This window comes from Fonsecaea nubica (assembly GCF_001646965.1).
Source record: "Fonsecaea nubica strain CBS 269.64 chromosome Unknown Scaff45, whole genome shotgun sequence".
Classification (NCBI taxonomy): domain Eukaryota; kingdom Fungi; phylum Ascomycota; class Eurotiomycetes; order Chaetothyriales; family Herpotrichiellaceae; genus Fonsecaea; species Fonsecaea nubica.
The window spans coordinates 76,984-96,033 of record NW_019173718.1 but is presented as its reverse complement, the minus strand read 5'-3'; the positions used below and the strand labels follow the sequence as shown (position 1 = coordinate 96,033).

Genomic DNA, 19,050 nt, shown 5'->3' with positions numbered 1-19,050 from the left:
CTCCTCCCCGCACTGCTGATCCGGCTATTCTCAGCTGTCGAACCGACATGGTCATCGTGTGGCTTCGACGATGGATACTTATGAGAGCCGGAGTCTGGATCTGGTCTGCTGGAACCTGCGAGGAGACTTGGGCTAAGAGAGAGAGAGAGCCGTTATGATCGGGAAGAGCATCCTCTAGATTTGTTGGCATTGAAAGAATAACCTATCTAGAGACATCTAGAGTCTGAGACCTGCCTGCCAAAAATGTCGTATCAAGGGCAAACTGCTTTTCTGACGGGTTTGTCAAGCCCCGAATTTCCATGTTGCTTGGTGACGGGGCTAATTCGAGGTAAGGCGGTGCCAGCGGTATCGGGCGAGCAGTTACCAAGATGTTGGTAGAAAAGGGGTGGGTAATTACATTCCTCCTCAGGATATCGGCATTTCTAACACAAAACGACAGAATCAAAGTCTACGTGGCAGACAGAGATCTCCAGGGCGCTCAGACGCTGGCCGACGAACTCAACACGGGCGATCAGGTCGTGTGGACGGTCCCGGTCGACGTCGCGGACTGGGACTCGCAGCGAAAGGCATGGGAAGCTGCCGAGGCTGAATTCAAGCGCATCGACTATGTGCTGCCGATTGCTGGTATTGGCGAGCGACGCATGTTCCCCAACAGGCCCAACTCGACGGGATACGAGAAGCCCGACCTGAGCGTGCTGGAAGTCGACGGCATTGGTGTCATCTACACCGTGTCCCTGGCTGTCCAGCACTTTCGTCGCCAGCAGCCCAACCAGTATGGCTTCCGTGGGAAAAGTAAGGCTCTGTCTGTCACCTCTTTGTTGTGGCCATGAACCAACTCATCCCGTATGCAGTCATGCCCGTGGCGTCTGTCTGTGGATTCTACATCCACCAGACCATCCCCATCTATACCGCGGCAAAGCAGTACGTCGCAACCCTCCTTCTGCCATCGCCGTCCTGGAAGACTGACCAAGACGTTGCAGTGCCGTCGTGGGCTTCGTCCGCTCGTACGGTAAGATCCTCGCCGAGGAGCACATCACCCTCAACGCCGTGTGTCCGAACAAGATCCGGACGGGAATCTCCACCGCCGCCGTGTACGACAAGGCAGAAAAGCTCGGCGTCCTGGTGCCCATGGAGAGACTGTTGGAGGCCTTCGAGTCGCTGCTGGGCGAGAATACCATGTCGGGCGAATGTCTCGAAGTCGCTCCCCAGATTGGGGTCCGGGTCGTGCAGTTTGTCCCGTTCATCAATGAGGAGTCGAAGCTGAGCGCCGACATGACCTATGAGCGGTCGCACCACCTGCATGAGCCGAGCGAATGACAAAGTGTAAAGAGGTTAGATCTTGGATTCTGCGAGATTGAGGAGTTGATTGTGTGATCCGTGTTGGTTTGAGAGCCGCGCAGAGGCGACCTAGCCGGAGATCTCGTCTTTAATGAGGAAGAGGCATCTTTCTGGCTGACTATGTTTCTCAGATATCAGCACCTGCAATCTAACAAGCGAGCAGCGAAATGTCATTCGTTGCAAAATCATGTCATGGTGTTGAACACGTTTGTTAAACCCCTATCTGACCCAGCCTCGCAATGTTCATATTCTCCGAGTAATCAATCCCACACCAGAACGTAGACGACATCCGAGCCTCTAGGTTGATCGACTTGGTCTCATTTCTGCGTTCTGTTATATCAGCTGATGCTGTCAATAATCCAGTCCATGACTCTCGGTCACGCATCGAGGCCATCATCCCAACGTCAAGAAGCAGGAGTGATGTGACATGCTCAAATGTGGTGGTTGTGTTAACAAGGTGGGTGGAAACCTATTATTCCCTTTCCGAACAACCGGGTTTGTTCAGCGTTCAGCTGGACAAGGGTCGTTGTCCTCACTGGCGCGGTTAGGCTTTTGGTTCGGAGTAGGTGCCTACTTGTACTAGTGTACTTGTACGAGTGAGCACGTACTACCGGTACCGACTAAGTAATGGGACTACTGTGTGAATTTTCGCGTAGAAATACTCAAAACAATATACTGGCACTAGCCCCCAAGGCGAGGGGGTGGAAAGCGCAATGCTTATTTGGAAAAAAGCAATCACCATGCTTTATCTGGCGAATGAAAATCTCTTGGTAAGAATCTAAGCCTTGCACAAGCGATGCTTGGGGGTGCTTGTGTTGTGCGCCATGCAGGAACGGGAACCACTCGGAACCAGAGATCGAAGCCTGGATGAGGAGAGCCACGTCATCGCGCGAGGAAATCGGTGGACAAGTGCGAGGACGGAGGACGAGGATAATGTGATAAGGCTAGTCAAGTAAGGTGCGGCATTGCCGATGGGTAGAAGTACCTAAGGTATGTGGTAAAAGGCGTCTCGGGTGTCGCTTTAGCTGTACGAGTAGCTGGAGCTGAAAATTGAAGCTGGTTCGACGCCCTTGCCAAAAAGGTATAAAAAGATATCATTACCCTCGCCCATGTTTGGTTGTCTTTCAAAGTCAGGGTCAACTGTCTCACCAACACATCCCTTTATTCAACTGAACAAGACCGATACCCATACCGATACCCATACCGACAACGACAATGGACAACCTCCTCAAACAAGGCGAGCAATTCCTCGAAAGTCAAATGGGGAACCAAGCAGACGACCAGAGCCAGAACAACCAGTCATCTCAGCAACAACAACAAAAACAACAACAACAGGAGCAAGGCCAGAGCCACCAAGGCCAACAAAGCGGCCAAGCCGGCGGTCTGATGAAGAGCATCGAGCAAAACGCCGGGAACTCGTACATTAACCAAGGTAGGTATTTCCACCTCCGACACAACGTCGAGATGGCTCCAAGACCGAGACGCGAGGGGCTGATCATATACCGGTGGGTGCGTGTGTAGAAGTCAACCAGTTCCTGACCAGCGAGGGGGTTCCTTCGTCCTTGGATGGTGCGATAGACGGTGTCATTGATACCGAGGTCGGGAATCTCGAGAAGAGGTTCTAAATGGTCTACCTACGTATGTTAGGTACCTTGGGTCTTAGACTCTTAGGTACCAAGGTGTCGAGGTGGATAGATACCTGGGCATCTGGTGTGGTGCACCACTTCACCACGTCAATGTCAAGGTCAAGGTCGCATGAATGATGAATCAGGTTCAAGGGGGTAAGACAGGATCGAGAGGCGGCCAGTCAATCAGTCAATCGGTCAGTCAGTACAATCTTGCACGGGGCTCTCTACAAGCTGCGGTGCGACGAGGGGAAGCGACGGCACTCAACCGGCTTGTATAGCAAAGACATCACGATCCTATAACACGAACACGAGGGAATGCATCAAGGAATGTCCTGTTTTCTATCTCCCCCTTAGCCTCTACTACTCTCTCTACCGACGTATCAGTCCGGAGCGAGAGCCTGCACATGGTTTCTTGTCTAAGCCGATATGCATCACCTCGTGCTCCCTTTCTCTAGAGCCAGCTCGTCTCTCTCACGCGTACCCATCACACCATTTTCATCCATGTATCGCAGTCACTCGCAGCCATGCAGATCTCTCCATCTGGTTCCAATCATGGCGTTCGATGCATTCGTGTACTTCACTATTTGCACGAGCCGGCAGCGACGCCGCACTCTCCCGGGCAAGTCCAGAAGCACTATCCATTTTAGAGGACAAGGTCAGTCACTCCACCAATGTCTTTCGGCTCATGTTGTATACACTGCTGGAAGGGAGAGAAGTCGAAAGGGATAACACAAGCAGAAGACGGGATACGTACAGTGCCACCACCGCACCAACCAGAGCAGACGGAGCGTTTGAGGAGTTCGGCACCAGCCGCGACAGCAGCGGGAGCAGGTTCAGGAGCGGCGATCGGGTTCGCGGCGACGAGACCCATGAGGGGAATGAGGGCGAGGAGAATGGTTTTGACCTGCATTTTCAGAGGAGTTTGGGCTGCTTTTGCTGTTGGATGTTTTGATCAAGTGGGAGGAAGTTGAGATTCGATGATTGTTGTTTGTCTTGACAATGCTGAGTTCTCCGGAGATATCAAGCCATCTTTATATTTTTTTTTTCTCCCTCTCTTTCCCTCTCGTCCCTTTGGCTCTGTCGCTTTTCTCAAGAAAAAGTACCAGGGACTACACACTCAGTTTTTGCCTAAATTCAACCAACTCCTCCGGTTTCGATTAGGAATGAAGCCATGTACCAAACATGTCTCCCATCACCAGACTGTCTCTTGAGGAGGAAACATCTGCGAAAAGTAAGGTTTTGAGGGATCCAGAAGGATCGCTCGTACAGTCGCGCGTTGCATTGGTAGGGTCCCCACGGGGGTCTTTGTTGTGGAAACACCCCACAGCTGACGGGGTACGGAGAACAGCATCCATATCAAACCAAAGGACGCGTTGAAATGCTGCTCAACACTCTTTGCTTGGTTGAATCCGTCTGATCTGTCAATGTTCCTTCTATACCGCAGGCCCTGCACTAGACCGTCGCAGGATGCGGTTGGTTGCGGCCGCAATTGTCCATCAGGACTTGTTGTTGATTCAACATGTGTACCCATGTGTATCTCTCATCACTGAACGTCTTCGTCAGTCTGTGAAGCCAATGGCCAAAATCACTTCGGTGGCTCCACGTCCGCCGCTGCTCGAACTTGATCAGTGCTAGCTCTGTGCCTACCGTGTCTGAATGAGGTACTCTGTCTCTGTGGAAACATGTGAGATAGCCATGGATTGTCCGTTCTGATCCCCCCTATGCATGGCTCAACGTCTCAATATTCCAGCGAGGCTGTTGGACCAAAGCGGTCGAGTCGCGCAGAAGACGAAAAGACGAGAATCGATCAGAATTGGGCCGGGATGTTTCTTGTAGGCGCACAAGGCTTCAGCTTCAGATCTGATTGCCTACCTCACTTGAGTGATGGACATAAACATTGCTGACTTCAGCCTCTTCCACACACACACGGGCTTTGACTGACCGGTCAAAGTGTGCGGCACCTTGTCGGGGACCCGGTTGTCGGACCAGCGTCATGTCTCAGTCAAGACCTCAAAGTCGCATACCCATCGGTGCTCGGTGTCATCTCAACCTGTTGCATCATGTCGTGGTCCATGTTTCATCGACACATCACCTTGGCGGATACTCCACGTCCGAGGATTGCGCCGAGCGTGAAATCAAATGAATTTAGCCGGGGAAAAGACCAGGTTGTAGCTGGTATTGCTGTGCATTGCGATGCCTGATCAGATGCGGTGGTGAAGACGATGGACATTGTCTCGGTTCTACGTCGGTCGGCAGTCGATGGATGCAGGGAGTAACGAGGAGGTGCTGATGGTGATTTGGTCGAAGGATGCGCAGCCAAGCCTTGATGGCCTTGCACGCCTTAGTCAGTCCTAAAGCTGTGCATGCCTGCCTAGGAATCCAGGAGTACCTAAGTGGCTTGTCCATTCGCGGGTGTCTCCGGGGACTTTTAACTGTAACCGGCCCCTAGAACGCCTAGTCGAGTCTACCGTGCCACACCAAACCTTAGCGAGCGGCCGCCCGCGTTCGCTAAAGGCCCCCCAGGCACCTTGTCTGTCACCCCAAGTGGCTGGCCTCATGTGCCTGGTGACCTCGACTTCACGTCTCAGTGGCCCATCTAGGCTGTAGTCTCAGGCGACAGTCAACCCTGCTAGGGATAAAGATCAATCTCTAGCCTGTAGAAGTACAAAGTGCAACCTGAAGGCACGAGGAATGTGTTTGGAGTGATTACCACCCGGCAGATGTCCCCTACCAAACCAGGTTCTTTCGCATAACCTACCAACCTACCTGCGAGATACTCGAAACACAACAGCAAAATACCTTGAAAAAAGGATAGAGCATAGAGATCAAACAAAGACTTACTCGTAAAACTCGTCCCCTCGTACTCGGTTGTGCTCGCCTATTTCCCTCTGAGTCACTCGCGGGTTCTATCGGAGCTCCAGGCCGCAACCGACCGAGGCTTTCTATGTCTCTCTCTCTCTGTGTGTGGCCATGTCTCCCCGAATGCAGAGTACGTGGTCCAAAGTACCAGGCACGGGAACGCTTTGAAATAGCCCTACCTCGTACATCATATCTGATATGCACATATAACACGCCAACATCGTCGCTTGAGCACGTCTTGCTTGACAAGTTATACACACCGCCTCCAGTCGAGGTCCGCGATCTCGAGATATCTACACCAAAATCACATTCCACCACCATGAGTGACATCGACATCGACATCGACAACTCCGACACTCTTGTCCTCCCGGACGGGCGAAAACTGGGATACGTACAGTTCGGCTCCCCGACAGGACGTGCCATCTTTTTCCTGCACGGCCACCCCGGATCGCGCCTGGAAGGCGCCCATCTGCACGATCTGGGTTTGAAATTAGGAGCCCGCATCATCTGTGCGGACAGGCCGGGGATTGGATTGAGCTCGCCGCAGCCGGGCAGAACACTCCTCGACCACCCCAAAGATCTGGAGAGGTTGGCAGACCATCTGAAGCTGGACAAGTATGGTGTCCTGGTACGTACGTGGCTCTCTCCGAGAGAGCTTGAAACTTTGGCCCAGACTAGAAAAACAAACATGATTATGACCAAGTGTTGATACCGACTGACACCAGGGAGTCTCTGGCGGCGGACCATACGCCCTCGCCTGCGCCTACGCCATGCCCCGCGACAAGCTCAAGTGCGTCTCGATCGTCTGCGGGCTGGGCCCCGTGTACGAGATCGGCATGAAAGGCGCGCGGTGGTTGAACTGGATCGGCTTCACCTTCGGGTACCGGTACACGCCCTACTTCATCAACCGGTGGTTCTGGCAGACGCAGACGATGGGCCGCATGGACCTCAGCGACGAGGAGCGCCTGGCGCGCCACATGAAAGAATTTGTCACGCCCCCCAAGACGCCGGCCGAGCAGAAAGACCACGAAGTTATGAAAGACCCGGTCAATGCCTCGCGGTTCATGCGCGCGTCGCGAGCCACCTTCGCCCAGGGCTACGACACCACCCTCCAGGACGGCCGGCTGCTCAGCTCGCCGCTCGGGTTCCGCATCGAAGATATCCGTCCAGACCTGCCCGTGCAGCTGTGGTATGCGAAGATGGACGTCAACGTGCCGCCGTACCACGGGGAAACGATAGCTCAGCGATTAGGCGGCCAGGCAGTCCTTCGAGTCGAGGACGAGACGCACTCGAGCCTGTTCTTCAACCGCCGCGAAGAGTTCCTCGCAGAACTGGTCAAGAGCATTTGATGAGACTCTCGAGCTCCTGAACTTACGAGGTTAGAGTAAGTGGCTCATGTAACATTACGGCGCAGAGCAAATAAAAACTCGCAGCTCATTCGGACCAGTGGCTGGAACCTACCTGGTCAGTGTATAAATAATAACATCACATCTCTCCCAACCGTTCATGGACATGATAAGCTATCGCATTCCTCATGAAGTCCAAGGAGTAAGAAATATGTCCTGCGGTACGAGTAATGCTCATCGACCAGGAGAAGCCCAGAAACCAAAGAAACACCCCGTTTAGGAAGGGGAGTTCTTGAGCGGTGATTGGTGGACGAGGGCCACAGATGCCCATTTCCGGGAGACTCAGAGTGGATACTTTGTCGTATATCTCTTATCAAGCACACTGGGAGGGCGTGCTTGATGACTCTGTTGTTGGGCGGATAGATAGAAGAGATATATATATCCATGACCGAGGGAAGAGATCTGGTTCGAGCATTCGATCACTCCGTCGTCATTGTCATTCATCCATTCTTTGCCTATCTCGAGGCCCGTCCGGCATAAAGCACTCTTGAGCGACACCACAGAAAGCCAATTCATTGCCTCATACATAGTCCACCAGGGCTCGCGGAGGAAGAAAGAAAGAACGAACGAACCATGCACTCCCTCCCCACCTCGACCGAGACGCTCACGCTCCACCTCGCCATCCTGATCTGCGAGGTCCTGCCCCCGCCGGTCTCCCGCCTCCGCGGTCCGTTCGACCAGATCTTCCAGAATTTCTTTGACCGGGGCGCGAAACGGCTCCTGGAGAGAGCTAGGCACGGCGACGAAGTATCGCCCGCACTGGAAGGGCAGATCAAGGTGAGGACGACGCCGTATAACGCGACGGCCGGTCAGTTGCCGGACGCGGAGGCGCTGGAGGGGCTCGATGCGTTGGTCGTGACAGGGAGTTCGGCCGGGGCGTATGAGGATATCGAGTGGGTGAAGAAGCTGGGGGGGTTCTTGCAGCGTGAGTATCAACTTTGTGTACCACTTCGGATACCCCAAGGGGTACAGAAAAGCCGTTCTGTATCAGGGTCAGCAGCGGGGAAATCGTCCATCCAAGACCACTGCTGGCCTTCCTGTTTCCTGGAATCATCCTCCTCCGCCATCGTCCAATCTTGCAGAGTCTGAACCAAGAACTGAATTGACACTTGTGGCAGACACATACCAGCACCACCCCAAGGTGAAGATCTTCGGCACCTGCTTCGGCCACCAGATCATCAACCAGTCACTCTTCGCCCACACGGGCGGGCTGCACGTCATCAAGAACCCACGAGGCTGGGAGCTGGGCGTGTACGAGATCGCCATCAACCCCGACTTCGCGAGCTGCTTCCCGCGCCAGCTCAAGTCCTTGCCCCGGTCGTCGGGCGCGATCCAGCTCCAGCTGTCGCACCAGGACACGGTCGTCGTCACGCAGCCCGCGCGGCTCCCCCCGGAGTGCGTCGAGGTCGGCGCCACGGCCCTCTGCGGCATGCAGGGCATGTACGTGCCCGACCGGGTCTTGACGCTGCAGGCCCACCCGGAGTTTGATCGCGAGGTCAACGGCGCGTGCATCCGCGAGATCGTCGGCAGCGACTGGCCCGTCGAGGAGACGAGGGAGTATCTCCGTCTGACGGACAGGGACGACGACGCCGCGCTGATGGAGGAGGTGGTCATGGAGTTCTTGCTCCAGGGCTCGAAGCCTTAGTCGGACGTCGTACGCATTTGAGATCCCCTTTTTGTCATAGACCCGGTCGTCGTCGAATGCCCCTGAAGCAGCGGTATTTGTGCTGAAGGGGAGAGGCGGTGGCTCTTGATCACTTACTTGATCATGGCGTTGGTGGGAGACCGCATGTGCCGACATAGAGAAGCGCATAATCTGTTGAAACCCTTTGCTGCTCTACCCTTGACTGCGTGTCTCACGGCCAAACGGTGATAGTACATACAACAAAATGCGTCTTGAGGGGGAAGAAGGGAAGGGGAAGAGGTTATCTCTTTTCGAAACGAGGTCTCCAGTCCTTGAGAGGACCCCCTGCCGCGAATGGACCTGCGTGATATGAATTTATCGTTGGCATTCGCAATCTGTGTATATATGTTCACGCACCATACAGCTATGCGAGCAAGATATCTTGAGACTTGAATCCAGCCAATCAATCTATCTCCTCCTATTCATTCTTCGCGGGGCACAGAGAAAAACTAACAACACTTAAATCTTGATAGTAAATCACAATTGCATCTGATCTCTCGAGTCTTCATGCAAGGGTAAACCCAGGATATCCGTCTTTTCTAACCTGCTCGAGCGTCTTCTTGTACCGTGGAATACCTCCAGCGTAATTCAAATGCTCGCGCGGTTTGCCCGGGATATTGGCCCCGTTGTACCACGAGTCGACCTTCCCTCGGGGCGTGTCGCTGATCAGCTCAAAGACCAGTTTTCTCCAGTCTTCCTCGGCGGTCCGCTCGGGGTCGATTTTCTTCAGGCCTCGCTCGCGCATGTCCGAAAGGACCGATGCGATCCAGTCGCCTTGGATTTCGATGCACGAGGGTCCGTTCGAGAAGGCCGTCGGGGCTTGCGGGCCGTATGTGCTAATAAGGGGGAACATGTCAGTCATCTGGATCCTTTCAACGCACTGTGGAGGGGGGCAAGATCAAGGCAAGGGGCCGGCTAAGGCAGTTCTGTTGAACTCTTCTTCACAGGTTCACTCACAAAAAGAAATTGGGAAAATGGGCAGTCGAAATGCCCAGGTAGGTCCAGGTGCCTTTGGCCCATTTATCCGTTAGGATTTCGCCGTTGACGCCCGAGATCTTCATATCCTTCAGTCCACCAGTGATGGAGTCGAAGCCCGTGGCTAGGGCGATGATGTCGAGTTTATGGAACGTCCCGTCCTCCTGGATGATGCCGTCGGCGACGAATTTCTTAATAGGATTGTTTCGAACATCGACCACGTCGACGTTGGGCTAACGGAAAGGGACAGAAGTCAGTATCGACCATGACCAGCCATTGAATAGCCTCACACTTGGAGGCACATGTGAAATTGGGAGGGTAGCTTCATGCACGCCACCGGAGTTCTTACTTTATTGAAGTGGTCATAAAAGTCCTGCTCGAGGGAAAGGCGTTTTCCGCCAAAGAGATGAGGGCGTTCCCACGGCGCAAGCAGCTCCTGCTTTCTCGGATCGCGAACTCGCTCTCGTACACGATCTCGCCAGAATTCGTATGCCTCCTGGTTGGCCTTCGGATCGCGAGTCATGTCATAGTAATTGTTCATGAGGAAACGGAAACCTCCCTAGCCGTGAAGCGAAAAGAATCAATCAGCATCACCTCTCGTCTTCAGTCAAGAGAACGCCCGTTGAGGAGCAGGAGCAAAGGCAAGAGATTTGAGCGGTCTCACCATCTTCCACAACATCTGATAGAACTCCATTCTTTCCTCCTTGGAATGGTCGAAAGTCAAGTTGTCGCGCCATTGATAGAGAAAGCCATTGTAGTAGTTGTTGCGGTCGGCAAATCTCCCCGCCAGCTCCTCGACGACCTTGGCTTGTTCTTCCTTGGTCAGGTACACCTGATTCATCGGGCACGCTAGATTCGGGGTCCGCTGAAACATTTCCAAGTATCCGTCTTCGCCGATTTCTCTCGCCCACTATATACAAGTATATGTCAGCCTCGTTCTCAATGTCACCTCCCAGAGGACATCGCCAGTGATACCCTGGAGCAGGTTGGGGTCCGGGAATGTATTGTAGGCAGATTGGCAACAATGACGAACCTCTTGTGTGATTTGCACGCCCGTGGCGCCAGTCCCAATCACAGCCACGCGCTTCCCCTTCACGTCGACGCCCTCCTTGGGCCAGAAACTGGAATGATGGATGACGCCCTTGAAATCCTCCAGGCCCTCCCAGTCAGGAAAGTACCGTTTCGCCGCGAAGCCGGTACACGCCGTCCAGTATTTGGTCCGGAACGTCAGGCCGTTCTCACATCGGATCGTCCACAGGCACGTCTCGTCGTCCCACGCAGCCTCGGTGACTTTGGTATTGAAGACGCAGTCCTTCTTGACGTGGAGGCAGTTTTCGACGTGTTGGAAGTATTCTCGCAGCTCGGCGTGGTCGGGATAATGCGATGACCAAGTCCAGTCGCGGTATACTTCGGGAATGGACAGCGCATAGACCGGATACTGACTGTCCACTCGGGCGCCTGGATATCGGTTCCAGTACCAGATACCGCCAAGGTCGGATCCAGCCTTGCGAATCTCCACGTCAGTAAATATAGTTTATGAATGGGCATGGCTCCTGGTCAGAGGCCCGATCACGAAGGCAAATACCTCGACGATTTTGGCCTTGAAGCCTAGTTTCCTCAGTTGATGCAGCAGATAGATTCCCGCGAATCCAGCACCCACGATGACCATGTCCAGTATCTCATCGGCGCCATTGACATGGTTCCCATTCTGAACCACTTCGTCTCCGGCCGGTCCATCTGACCCATTGACCGCGGGTGTTGTGTGGCCGATATCTCGCTTTATCGGCATGGTTGCTGAGTTCGCGATGGCTTTACTCGCAACCAGGAAAGAATAGACGATCCAGCCGCAAATGTCACCCAAGAAACTAGTTTACGTGGACCCCTGGAACACAGATCTTCTTTCCACGATACAAGGGTTAATTGAATTGAAGCAAGAGGCAGCCGCGTCTAAAATAGAGGAGCGTGGAGATGGATTGATAGATGACTGTATCCCTGCGGATACTGGCACGAATATCTGGCCGAGAGCGTGCGGAGACCTCGGCCCTCAGGCAGAATCCATGGGGTTTATCGGCTATCATTGATGGGGAGAAGGGCCAGAAGGGTACGCGGAACGTCTGAAAAGGGTTGTCCAGGACTCACTCGGACCTATCATGGTCACAGAAAGGTCCAACCATTCCATGAGACCACCCTTCAATCTTCTAGTTGCTTTCGGACTTTGTTCTCCTGCATCGCGGAGCAAAGCATTGTGCCCCTCATGGTCCCCCATTTGCCACAGTTGTGTGGAGATATTTTTGGAGTTGCGGCTATCGACCACTCGGTTGCGGTTAGCATTGCAGATGTTGTGTACTGGGCGTTGGGATAAGACAACAACTTTTATGATGCTTCACCACTTACATAGAAAAGGTAGGTTGCAGGACCCCCAAAGGGATCTTGGTCTTTTGAAGAGTTGAAGGGTACTCAGTCTAACAGACCAGCCGGCTGTTTTTCCCGCACGAGGCGGCTAATCACAAGCGGGATTGCCGAATTCATCCATCTCAGGGTGACAGCCTTGTCGAAGCAGCCCACAAGTGCACTCCTGCTGTAGGAACAGTGGACCGTGTCCACTGTATACTTAACTCTGTGTGATGATGATGTTGATGAAGCAAATGTAAAACAACAGGCGGGCAGATCGCTCCTGTTCCGATTCTGGAAATGCGGTGACTAATGCGACTGGCAGTCTGTCTTAGCCGTGAAGATGGCTGGAAGCTTCGTCCCTGGAGATTTGTGAGTAAATGAGAAATGCCGAAGACTTCAAAGCAATCGGGCTCCTGATTTCTCTGCAGCGTTCCAACATACTCCCACGGCGTTTCCAAGTACTTTTTCTTTCTTCTGCACTTGGCTTTTTCTTCATGTCACTTACTGTGATTCGGAGCCACATTGACAACAAGTCTCTGATGCGCGCTAAGAGCTATACAACTTTCCGACCACCCAGTGAAAGCTTGTAGACCGATAGACCTGTCCACGGCAAGTTGGTCGTCGTTCAAAAATCGATCCTTCTGGGCCAGCTTTGTCCAAACATTGAGCGCTGGGACATCTATCGATAGCTGTCCCCGCATACCTTGAAGACTGTGCTGCCCAGCCAATCTTTCCTCTTTGGCTGCGCACTTGTGGGATCTGATTTGTGCAGAGATCCAACCCAGTGGAGCCCGATGGCAGGGAGCGACTGCGCCTTCAACGGTATTCTTAACATGGCTAGGAGCCGTGCAGGAAGTACGTGTCGCCTCGGATAGAATTCATGGCAGAGACTTTATTTGATTTCATCAAGTAACGTCGAATACCCTTTTCACCATTGAATGTCCGGATCCGACATTCTGCAGTGCAATCTTCTGAATGATGTCGTCGGCGCGCTTTCAGAGGGAGATGACAGTCTCTGTAAGCTCGGTTCGGGGCGATTGAGTGATCCATCCTTGGAATTACACTCTTTAGACCCCTTTCACACCTAGAATTCAGCTTTTCAAAAGTCCGCCCAAATCCACGGTCTCGCTGGAGCGGATCAGCCTTGAGTGTGTTGTGGGACATTCATCGTACAATTGCTGTAAGCTAGGTAGTCTGGTACAACTACGATAGAGATTAATACAGCGAATAAGCGAAGGGGCGTGGAAAGAACCGGCGAGATACGTATAAAACGCAGCGATGAGCACTGGCTTAAAGCGGTTCCGTCGGTGCCGTCGACCTACCAGGCTAGATGTTGGGGTTCGAGACAGAGCAGCTGCGAAACAGGCAATGTGAGGCCGGCATGGGAAGACCATACGGCGCTTCGAGAACACGCATATCTTCACAATTTTTCTGGTCGTGCGAGCCCAGGATGTGTGGAATATTTGGTACAAATGGAAGAAGTAAAGGAGAAGGCTATGGTGGCCTTGGCATTTGGAGATGCAAGGCTGAATGAAGCTGACGAGGCTGAGGCTACGTATCTCCTCTGTCAATGCTTCCTCAATCAACCGGACATTTCGTTGAACCTCTGCCAACCCTACCGTGTGCACCACGCCAACCTCAGGGCCACAATTATGCGTTTGCTTTCATTTCTCCCACAGGCTCTGCTTCTGTGCTCTACGTTAGGCTCATCAGCAGTAGCAGCTGCCACGTGGACATTTGCAGACGCCTCTCTCAGCGTAACCAGCAAAGGGTCCGCAGCTGGGAAGGATGGAGGAGTTAAAGAGAAGTATGTTCTGTTCCATGACTGTCGACGCCGCTCAGCACTCTAGACATGCGCAGAAGAACTCAATTAGTTGCATGCTAACTGGTTCATGTCGTCCAGACTCACACCCTCTCAACCGCTCTCCAAACCCATTCTGCTCGGCTCTTCCGACACTTTGAAGATTACTCTCACAACGCAAGAAGGAAAAAGTGCCAAAAGACCACACCAGGCGTTTCTGCTGCTGCAAGACCAAGATGGCAAACTCGACGTTTCATATCCTTTCAGTGTAAAGGAGTCTGGGAAAGCGAAGGTTGATTTGGTACGTCTCAGTTCCTATCGGAGCAAGGGAAAGACACGAACGGGGATACTCATGCACGAATTGAATCCTGGGACCGGGGTCTATCTGGGCTGCTCTGGCTATGGGAAAGAAGACTAGACTAACGGTTGTTGCGTGGACAGACACAAAAGGATCTCCCCGTACAATTCCTCACTTCATCAAACGATACGTCGGGCCTCAGCGCATCCATTGTCATCGCCTCGTTCAGCACCACTCCCGGCTACAATTCCCCAGCCTTCACACTCCAAGTCAAGACAGACCCAAACACTCCCGCACCACCAGCAGAGAGACCGCTCCGATACGGAAAGCTTCCAGAAATCCACCACGTTTTCCGTTCTGACCCTAGGTCTCCGCCCAAGATCATCAGTCTGGTGTTTTTGGCCGCTGTGGTGGGAACACTGCCGTTGTTGGCGGGTGCTGTACGTTGCCCTTGCCTCCGCCTCTGTCTCACACCTTCACGGGCCCCTATCCCATGTTTAGCCTGCCTGTACCTCATTCACCCCTACCCTCTTCCCCGCGCACGTATCTACCAGGGATGGACCATCACTAACCTCTTCCTCTCTCTATGAATCGACAGTGGCTTGCCCTAGGATTAAATCTATCTTCCTTACCCAAAGCATTCTCCGCCTCCCCGCTCTCGCACGCCTGCTTCCTGTCTTCGCTTGTCGGGATCGAGGTCGTCTTCTTCCTATACTACACGACCTGGAACCTATTCCAAACACTCCCCGTCCTGAGCGTGCTGGGCGTCACGGCGTTTTTGAGCGGCAGTCGCGCTCTGACAGAGGTCCAGGAGCGGCGATTGGCTGGGACAAGATAAAAAGGAATGGTGGAACAAGGACACAGGCGTTGATCTGCCACACGTACGAAGCGTATAGCCATGGGTCTTTCCCACCTCCACCGGGGTAAACCGGGGTCCGGGCCTTTCCCGTCCTATACACTCGTACTGGGTGAATGAAATCCGAGACGGACAGGGTTGTGACAAAAGAGAAAAAAGGGGAAATGTTACCCAGATTACATAGGTATGAAAGGCGGGGAGGGAGAACAAAAGCCGGCGCGCAAGGAATAGACAATTCAATCGGATCAAATCAATCAATTGAATCACCAAACGAGGATCCAAAACCAATCCAATTCAGAACCAGGACCAGAATTGAAAGACGGTTCTTTTGCACCCCTTGCCTCCCTGACCCCGTGCCGTTCTGGCACCAAACTCCAGGTTTCCCCGATTTGGGGTACATGCATGCATGCCATCTGATCTGGTTCTGGCACAATTAACCACCTCTACCGAACACTTTATGTACGTGTACGTGTACATGTCACTTGTACAGCAACATGCATGGCTTCCCTGCTCTGCTCTGCTGTGCTCTGCTCGGTAAAGGCGAATTGTACGCCTCCCCCTTTCCCCCTCTTCTTAAAAAGACCCGACCGGGTCGACAGCGCTCTAGTAGGGACACAATTTCTTTTCTATACTACAAGGCTAGACTATTTGAACTCTGGCGATCCCAAGAATACCAAACATCTTTGTTGGATGTTAACCATTTATGCTGTTGAATCCTGCCATGGCAATCCTTACTCCTCGAATAGCAATGCCTGCATAATCTAATGTCATGGCGATCGTAACTCGGTCCCGCTGTGGTTGATTCAACTCTCGCTTGCCATATATCCCCACGCTCGAAACCTCCAATTGTTGAATACCAACACTCGATACTGTTAACAAATTCTCGACTTCGACGTCTCCCTTTCAAGACCCCGGTGTTGACATGATCTGCCTCGCGATCTTACTGCGCGCGCGGATCTTCTCGCCGTTGAACAACAGCACCCAGGGCACCACCGTCAACAGGGCGGCAATGCCTCCCAGCAAGCTGGCTGCAGGCGGGTAGTCCAGGTTGTTGAACATTTGGTTTGTGAAAAGTGGGAAAATTGCGGCAAAAATATTCCGCATGAAACTCTGGGCTGCCAATGCCGACGATGCATATCGATGGTAGACGTCAGCCAGATAGTTGAAGACGGCGAGATAAATGACGAAGATACCCATCTGTGCACATCCAATGGCGAGCACCGGCGATATCCATGGAATGGAAGAATTCGTCGTCCATCCGAACCAAAAGAGGCCAATGGGAAGAAGTGCCCCCTCGAGACAAGGGAAATACAGTCTTCCCTCCGGACTGTTGTTGAGTTTGGGCCATCTCTTCTTCGCGAGTCTCTCCTGATAGATGGACAGCAGGGTGGCCAGCACGGAGCCGATCGAAATGGCGGCGAAAACCGCTCCACTCTGCTCGACGTTGAAGTTGTGGCGGGTCTGGAAAACCAAAGGGATCACCGAGAATGTCATATACAACAGGGCCCAGGCAAAGGCAACCCACAACGAAAAGAAAAAGACCACGGGCTCTGTGGTAAGGAGCTTGAAGGGAAGGGTCAGCGACAGGTACAACATGCGACCAAGCGAGGACCGACTCTCGTCCGCTGCGACTCTGTAGCGGACACGGACTTGTGTGCTTGGTTTCTCACCAGAAGTGGTGGCCGACTGCGTCTCGAGCTTATCGAGGTATGTATTCAATACTTTGGCTCGGCGACTGAGGAGCACAGAGCCCCGCGTCTCTTTGAAGAAGAGGTACACCACGACCAGCATGATCGCCAGGCCAATGATCTGATGATAATAGACCCAACGGAAACTCGCGCGACCGACAATGAAGCCGGACAGAAGCGGGCCCATTCCAGTTCCTGCGAGTGCGGCGCCACTGTATGCAGCCATTGGCGTGTTCCGATGTTCAGCATGATACAGGTCAGACACGACTCCTCCAACCATGGTCGCAAAGGTGCTGGCCCCGGCACCGACGAAGAATCGAGCTACCAGCATTCCGCCGAAGGTTGGAGTGGTCGCACAAGCAATGAGAGCAGCCAGAAACATGACTGCTGAACCAATAAAGACGGGTCGCCGACCGTTGATTTCCGAAAATGGCGCCAGGAACATGGGAGACACAGCGAAGCCTGTTGCCCATGTCGTGACGCCGGTGCTGAAGGCGACTTCAGACAGATGCCATTTGGCACGTTGAGGCTCGGCGGCAATGGAATAAGATCCAGCACTGTACGCAGCAAGAAAGGTACAGCCACATGACAATATCAAGATGATGGTCTTGTGCGTCGAGGACCAGGTGAGTGGTGATTCATAATTTTTGAGATTTGGCGGAGGTATTGAAGGTGCGCCAGACGAGAACTCGTCGAATGGGATGGGAGTGTCAAATGTTAGGTACACGTATGTGGTGCCATCTTCAGTCACAGTATCGGGAGGACTCGTGCTTGAACGACGTGGAGGAGATTCAAAGATCGGAATGGGTTCTTCGGACGATGCTTGGCTGTCGCGGTCTGTGATAGTGTCGACCTTCCCCGACGGCGGCGAGGGCCTCGATGCCTGGACGCTGATTTCGCCCATGCTTGGCCTGTTTCAATTAACAACGACTTGAAAGGTTCGCCCTCATCATTTTTGGCTCTCCTTCTGACTTATGGCTGGGGATTTTTGGGGTCCAGATGTGTACGCCGAGGGGGGGTTGTCAATGACAAACCGAAGCCCGTCAAGGGCGTATCTGGGTGTAAAGAAAAAGCCGACTCGGACGAGCCTACCTTGCCTCCAAGACCATGTCGCCTCTTGCAGCTCATCTGCTGGGTGCCCACCTGACAGAATGCATCGTCACTGACCGGCTTACGGCAGCGGCTACTGACCACCGCGGAGCGCAATGTGTGTCCGCGGCGGATTGTGGCACCGTCGAAGCATCTCCAACGCGCATCCTTAAAGAAAGATTTTCATCCCTGGGTCTGCGCGAGCCACTCACAGAGCTTGGTGAGGAGCCGAGAGGTTTGGTCGGACGGACACATGCGTCGAGTCGAGGCGGAAATCTGCGCTGATTGGGCTTTCGCTTCCTCAGACCCTTTGCATCCTTTTCCCCCTGGATCGTCATGCTGATCGGGATATGATTCGGTACGTGGGCGGAAGGGCGTGGGATGATGAAATCCCCGAGATATGGCCGTCATTCGTCGTTCAGAACTGCGTTTCTCCTCATTTCATCATCCTCCTTTGTTCAGGATGGGGTAAAGAGTGCCATACTTGCCTCGGGAACAAGAGAGAATACGACGACGAGCAGGGACTCTGAACCGCGTAAAGGACGGTTGTTAACTAACGCCGAGTAACGAGGAGTTCAATTCAAAGGTATAGTCATGTGGAGGTGAGGATGCAAGTTGTCGGTGGTGGTGGCACTAGTGAAGATGGTCCTCAAACCAACGTCAGCCTTATCATTTTGGAGAGCCATCCCCTTGCGCTCTTCAGTTATACTGCCATTGCATCAACTTCCTCACTCGGGCCGTCGGCTTGGTTGTTCACACATTCGTCTATAATGTGGAAAGCTGTGCCTCGGCGTGATCAAGAAGGAATGGTCGGGATTCTGTCAGGTTTCGTGTTCAGCCTCAGATACTGACTACATAGAAGTGATCATCAAGGTACAGACGGCTGTCCCATATCGTTTCATAAACCCCGAGCCATCATATGCAAGAAATGCCCCCTCTGTGTGTGACACTTTTGTGTATGCCCTGACCCCGGATTGCCTATCTAAGACGCGATGCATATCCCATAAGTTGAATCCAACAGGTGTAAGGAAACA

At 53.1% G+C, this 19,050-nt stretch overlaps 7 protein-coding genes across 7 annotated transcripts; 5 read left to right on the top strand and 2 right to left on the bottom strand.

Moving 5' to 3' along the window:
- Nucleotides 1-368: 368 nt before the first annotated feature.
- AYO20_06859 (hypothetical protein) lies at nt 369-1,317 on the top strand (the record flags this gene model as incomplete). Its single annotated transcript, XM_022645147.1, has 4 exons — nt 369-385; nt 440-792; nt 852-921; nt 981-1,317. The coding sequence occupies 4 exons, from the start codon at nt 369-371 to the stop codon at nt 1,315-1,317; spliced, it is 777 nt and encodes a 258-aa protein (XP_022498860.1).
- Nucleotides 1,318-2,553: 1,236 nt separating this feature from the next.
- AYO20_06858 (hypothetical protein) lies at nt 2,554-2,963 on the top strand (the record flags this gene model as incomplete). The annotated part of the gene is made up of 2 exons (XM_022645146.1): nt 2,554-2,770; nt 2,860-2,963. The coding sequence occupies 2 exons, from the start codon at nt 2,554-2,556 to the stop codon at nt 2,961-2,963; spliced, it is 321 nt and encodes a 106-aa protein (XP_022498859.1).
- A 3,181-nt stretch (nt 2,964-6,144) lies between these two features.
- Nucleotides 6,145-7,174, top strand: AYO20_06857 (hypothetical protein; the record flags this gene model as incomplete). Its single annotated transcript, XM_022645145.1, has 2 exons — nt 6,145-6,453; nt 6,551-7,174. 2 exons carry the CDS (start codon nt 6,145-6,147, stop codon nt 7,172-7,174), a joined length of 933 nt encoding a protein of 310 aa, XP_022498858.1.
- A 630-nt stretch (nt 7,175-7,804) lies between these two features.
- AYO20_06856 (hypothetical protein) lies at nt 7,805-8,876 on the top strand (the record flags this gene model as incomplete). Its single annotated transcript, XM_022645144.1, has 2 exons — nt 7,805-8,156; nt 8,350-8,876. The coding sequence occupies 2 exons, from the start codon at nt 7,805-7,807 to the stop codon at nt 8,874-8,876; spliced, it is 879 nt and encodes a 292-aa protein (XP_022498857.1).
- Nucleotides 8,877-9,420: 544 nt separating this feature from the next.
- AYO20_06855 (hypothetical protein) lies at nt 9,421-11,679 on the bottom strand (the record flags this gene model as incomplete). Its single annotated transcript, XM_022645143.1, has 6 exons — nt 9,421-9,751; nt 9,873-10,123; nt 10,240-10,449; nt 10,555-10,800; nt 10,924-11,403; nt 11,476-11,679. 6 exons carry the CDS (start codon nt 11,677-11,679, stop codon nt 9,421-9,423), a joined length of 1,722 nt encoding a protein of 573 aa, XP_022498856.1.
- Nucleotides 11,680-14,176: 2,497 nt separating this feature from the next.
- AYO20_06854 (hypothetical protein) lies at nt 14,177-15,221 on the top strand (the record flags this gene model as incomplete). The annotated part of the gene is made up of 3 exons (XM_022645142.1): nt 14,177-14,386; nt 14,527-14,823; nt 14,982-15,221. The coding sequence occupies 3 exons, from the start codon at nt 14,177-14,179 to the stop codon at nt 15,219-15,221; spliced, it is 747 nt and encodes a 248-aa protein (XP_022498855.1).
- A 921-nt stretch (nt 15,222-16,142) lies between these two features.
- Nucleotides 16,143-17,831, bottom strand: AYO20_06853 (hypothetical protein; the record flags this gene model as incomplete). Its single annotated transcript, XM_022645141.1, has 1 exon — nt 16,143-17,831. The coding sequence occupies one exon, from the start codon at nt 17,829-17,831 to the stop codon at nt 16,143-16,145; it is 1,689 nt and encodes a 562-aa protein (XP_022498854.1).
- Between the last annotated feature and the right edge of the window lie 1,219 nt (nt 17,832-19,050).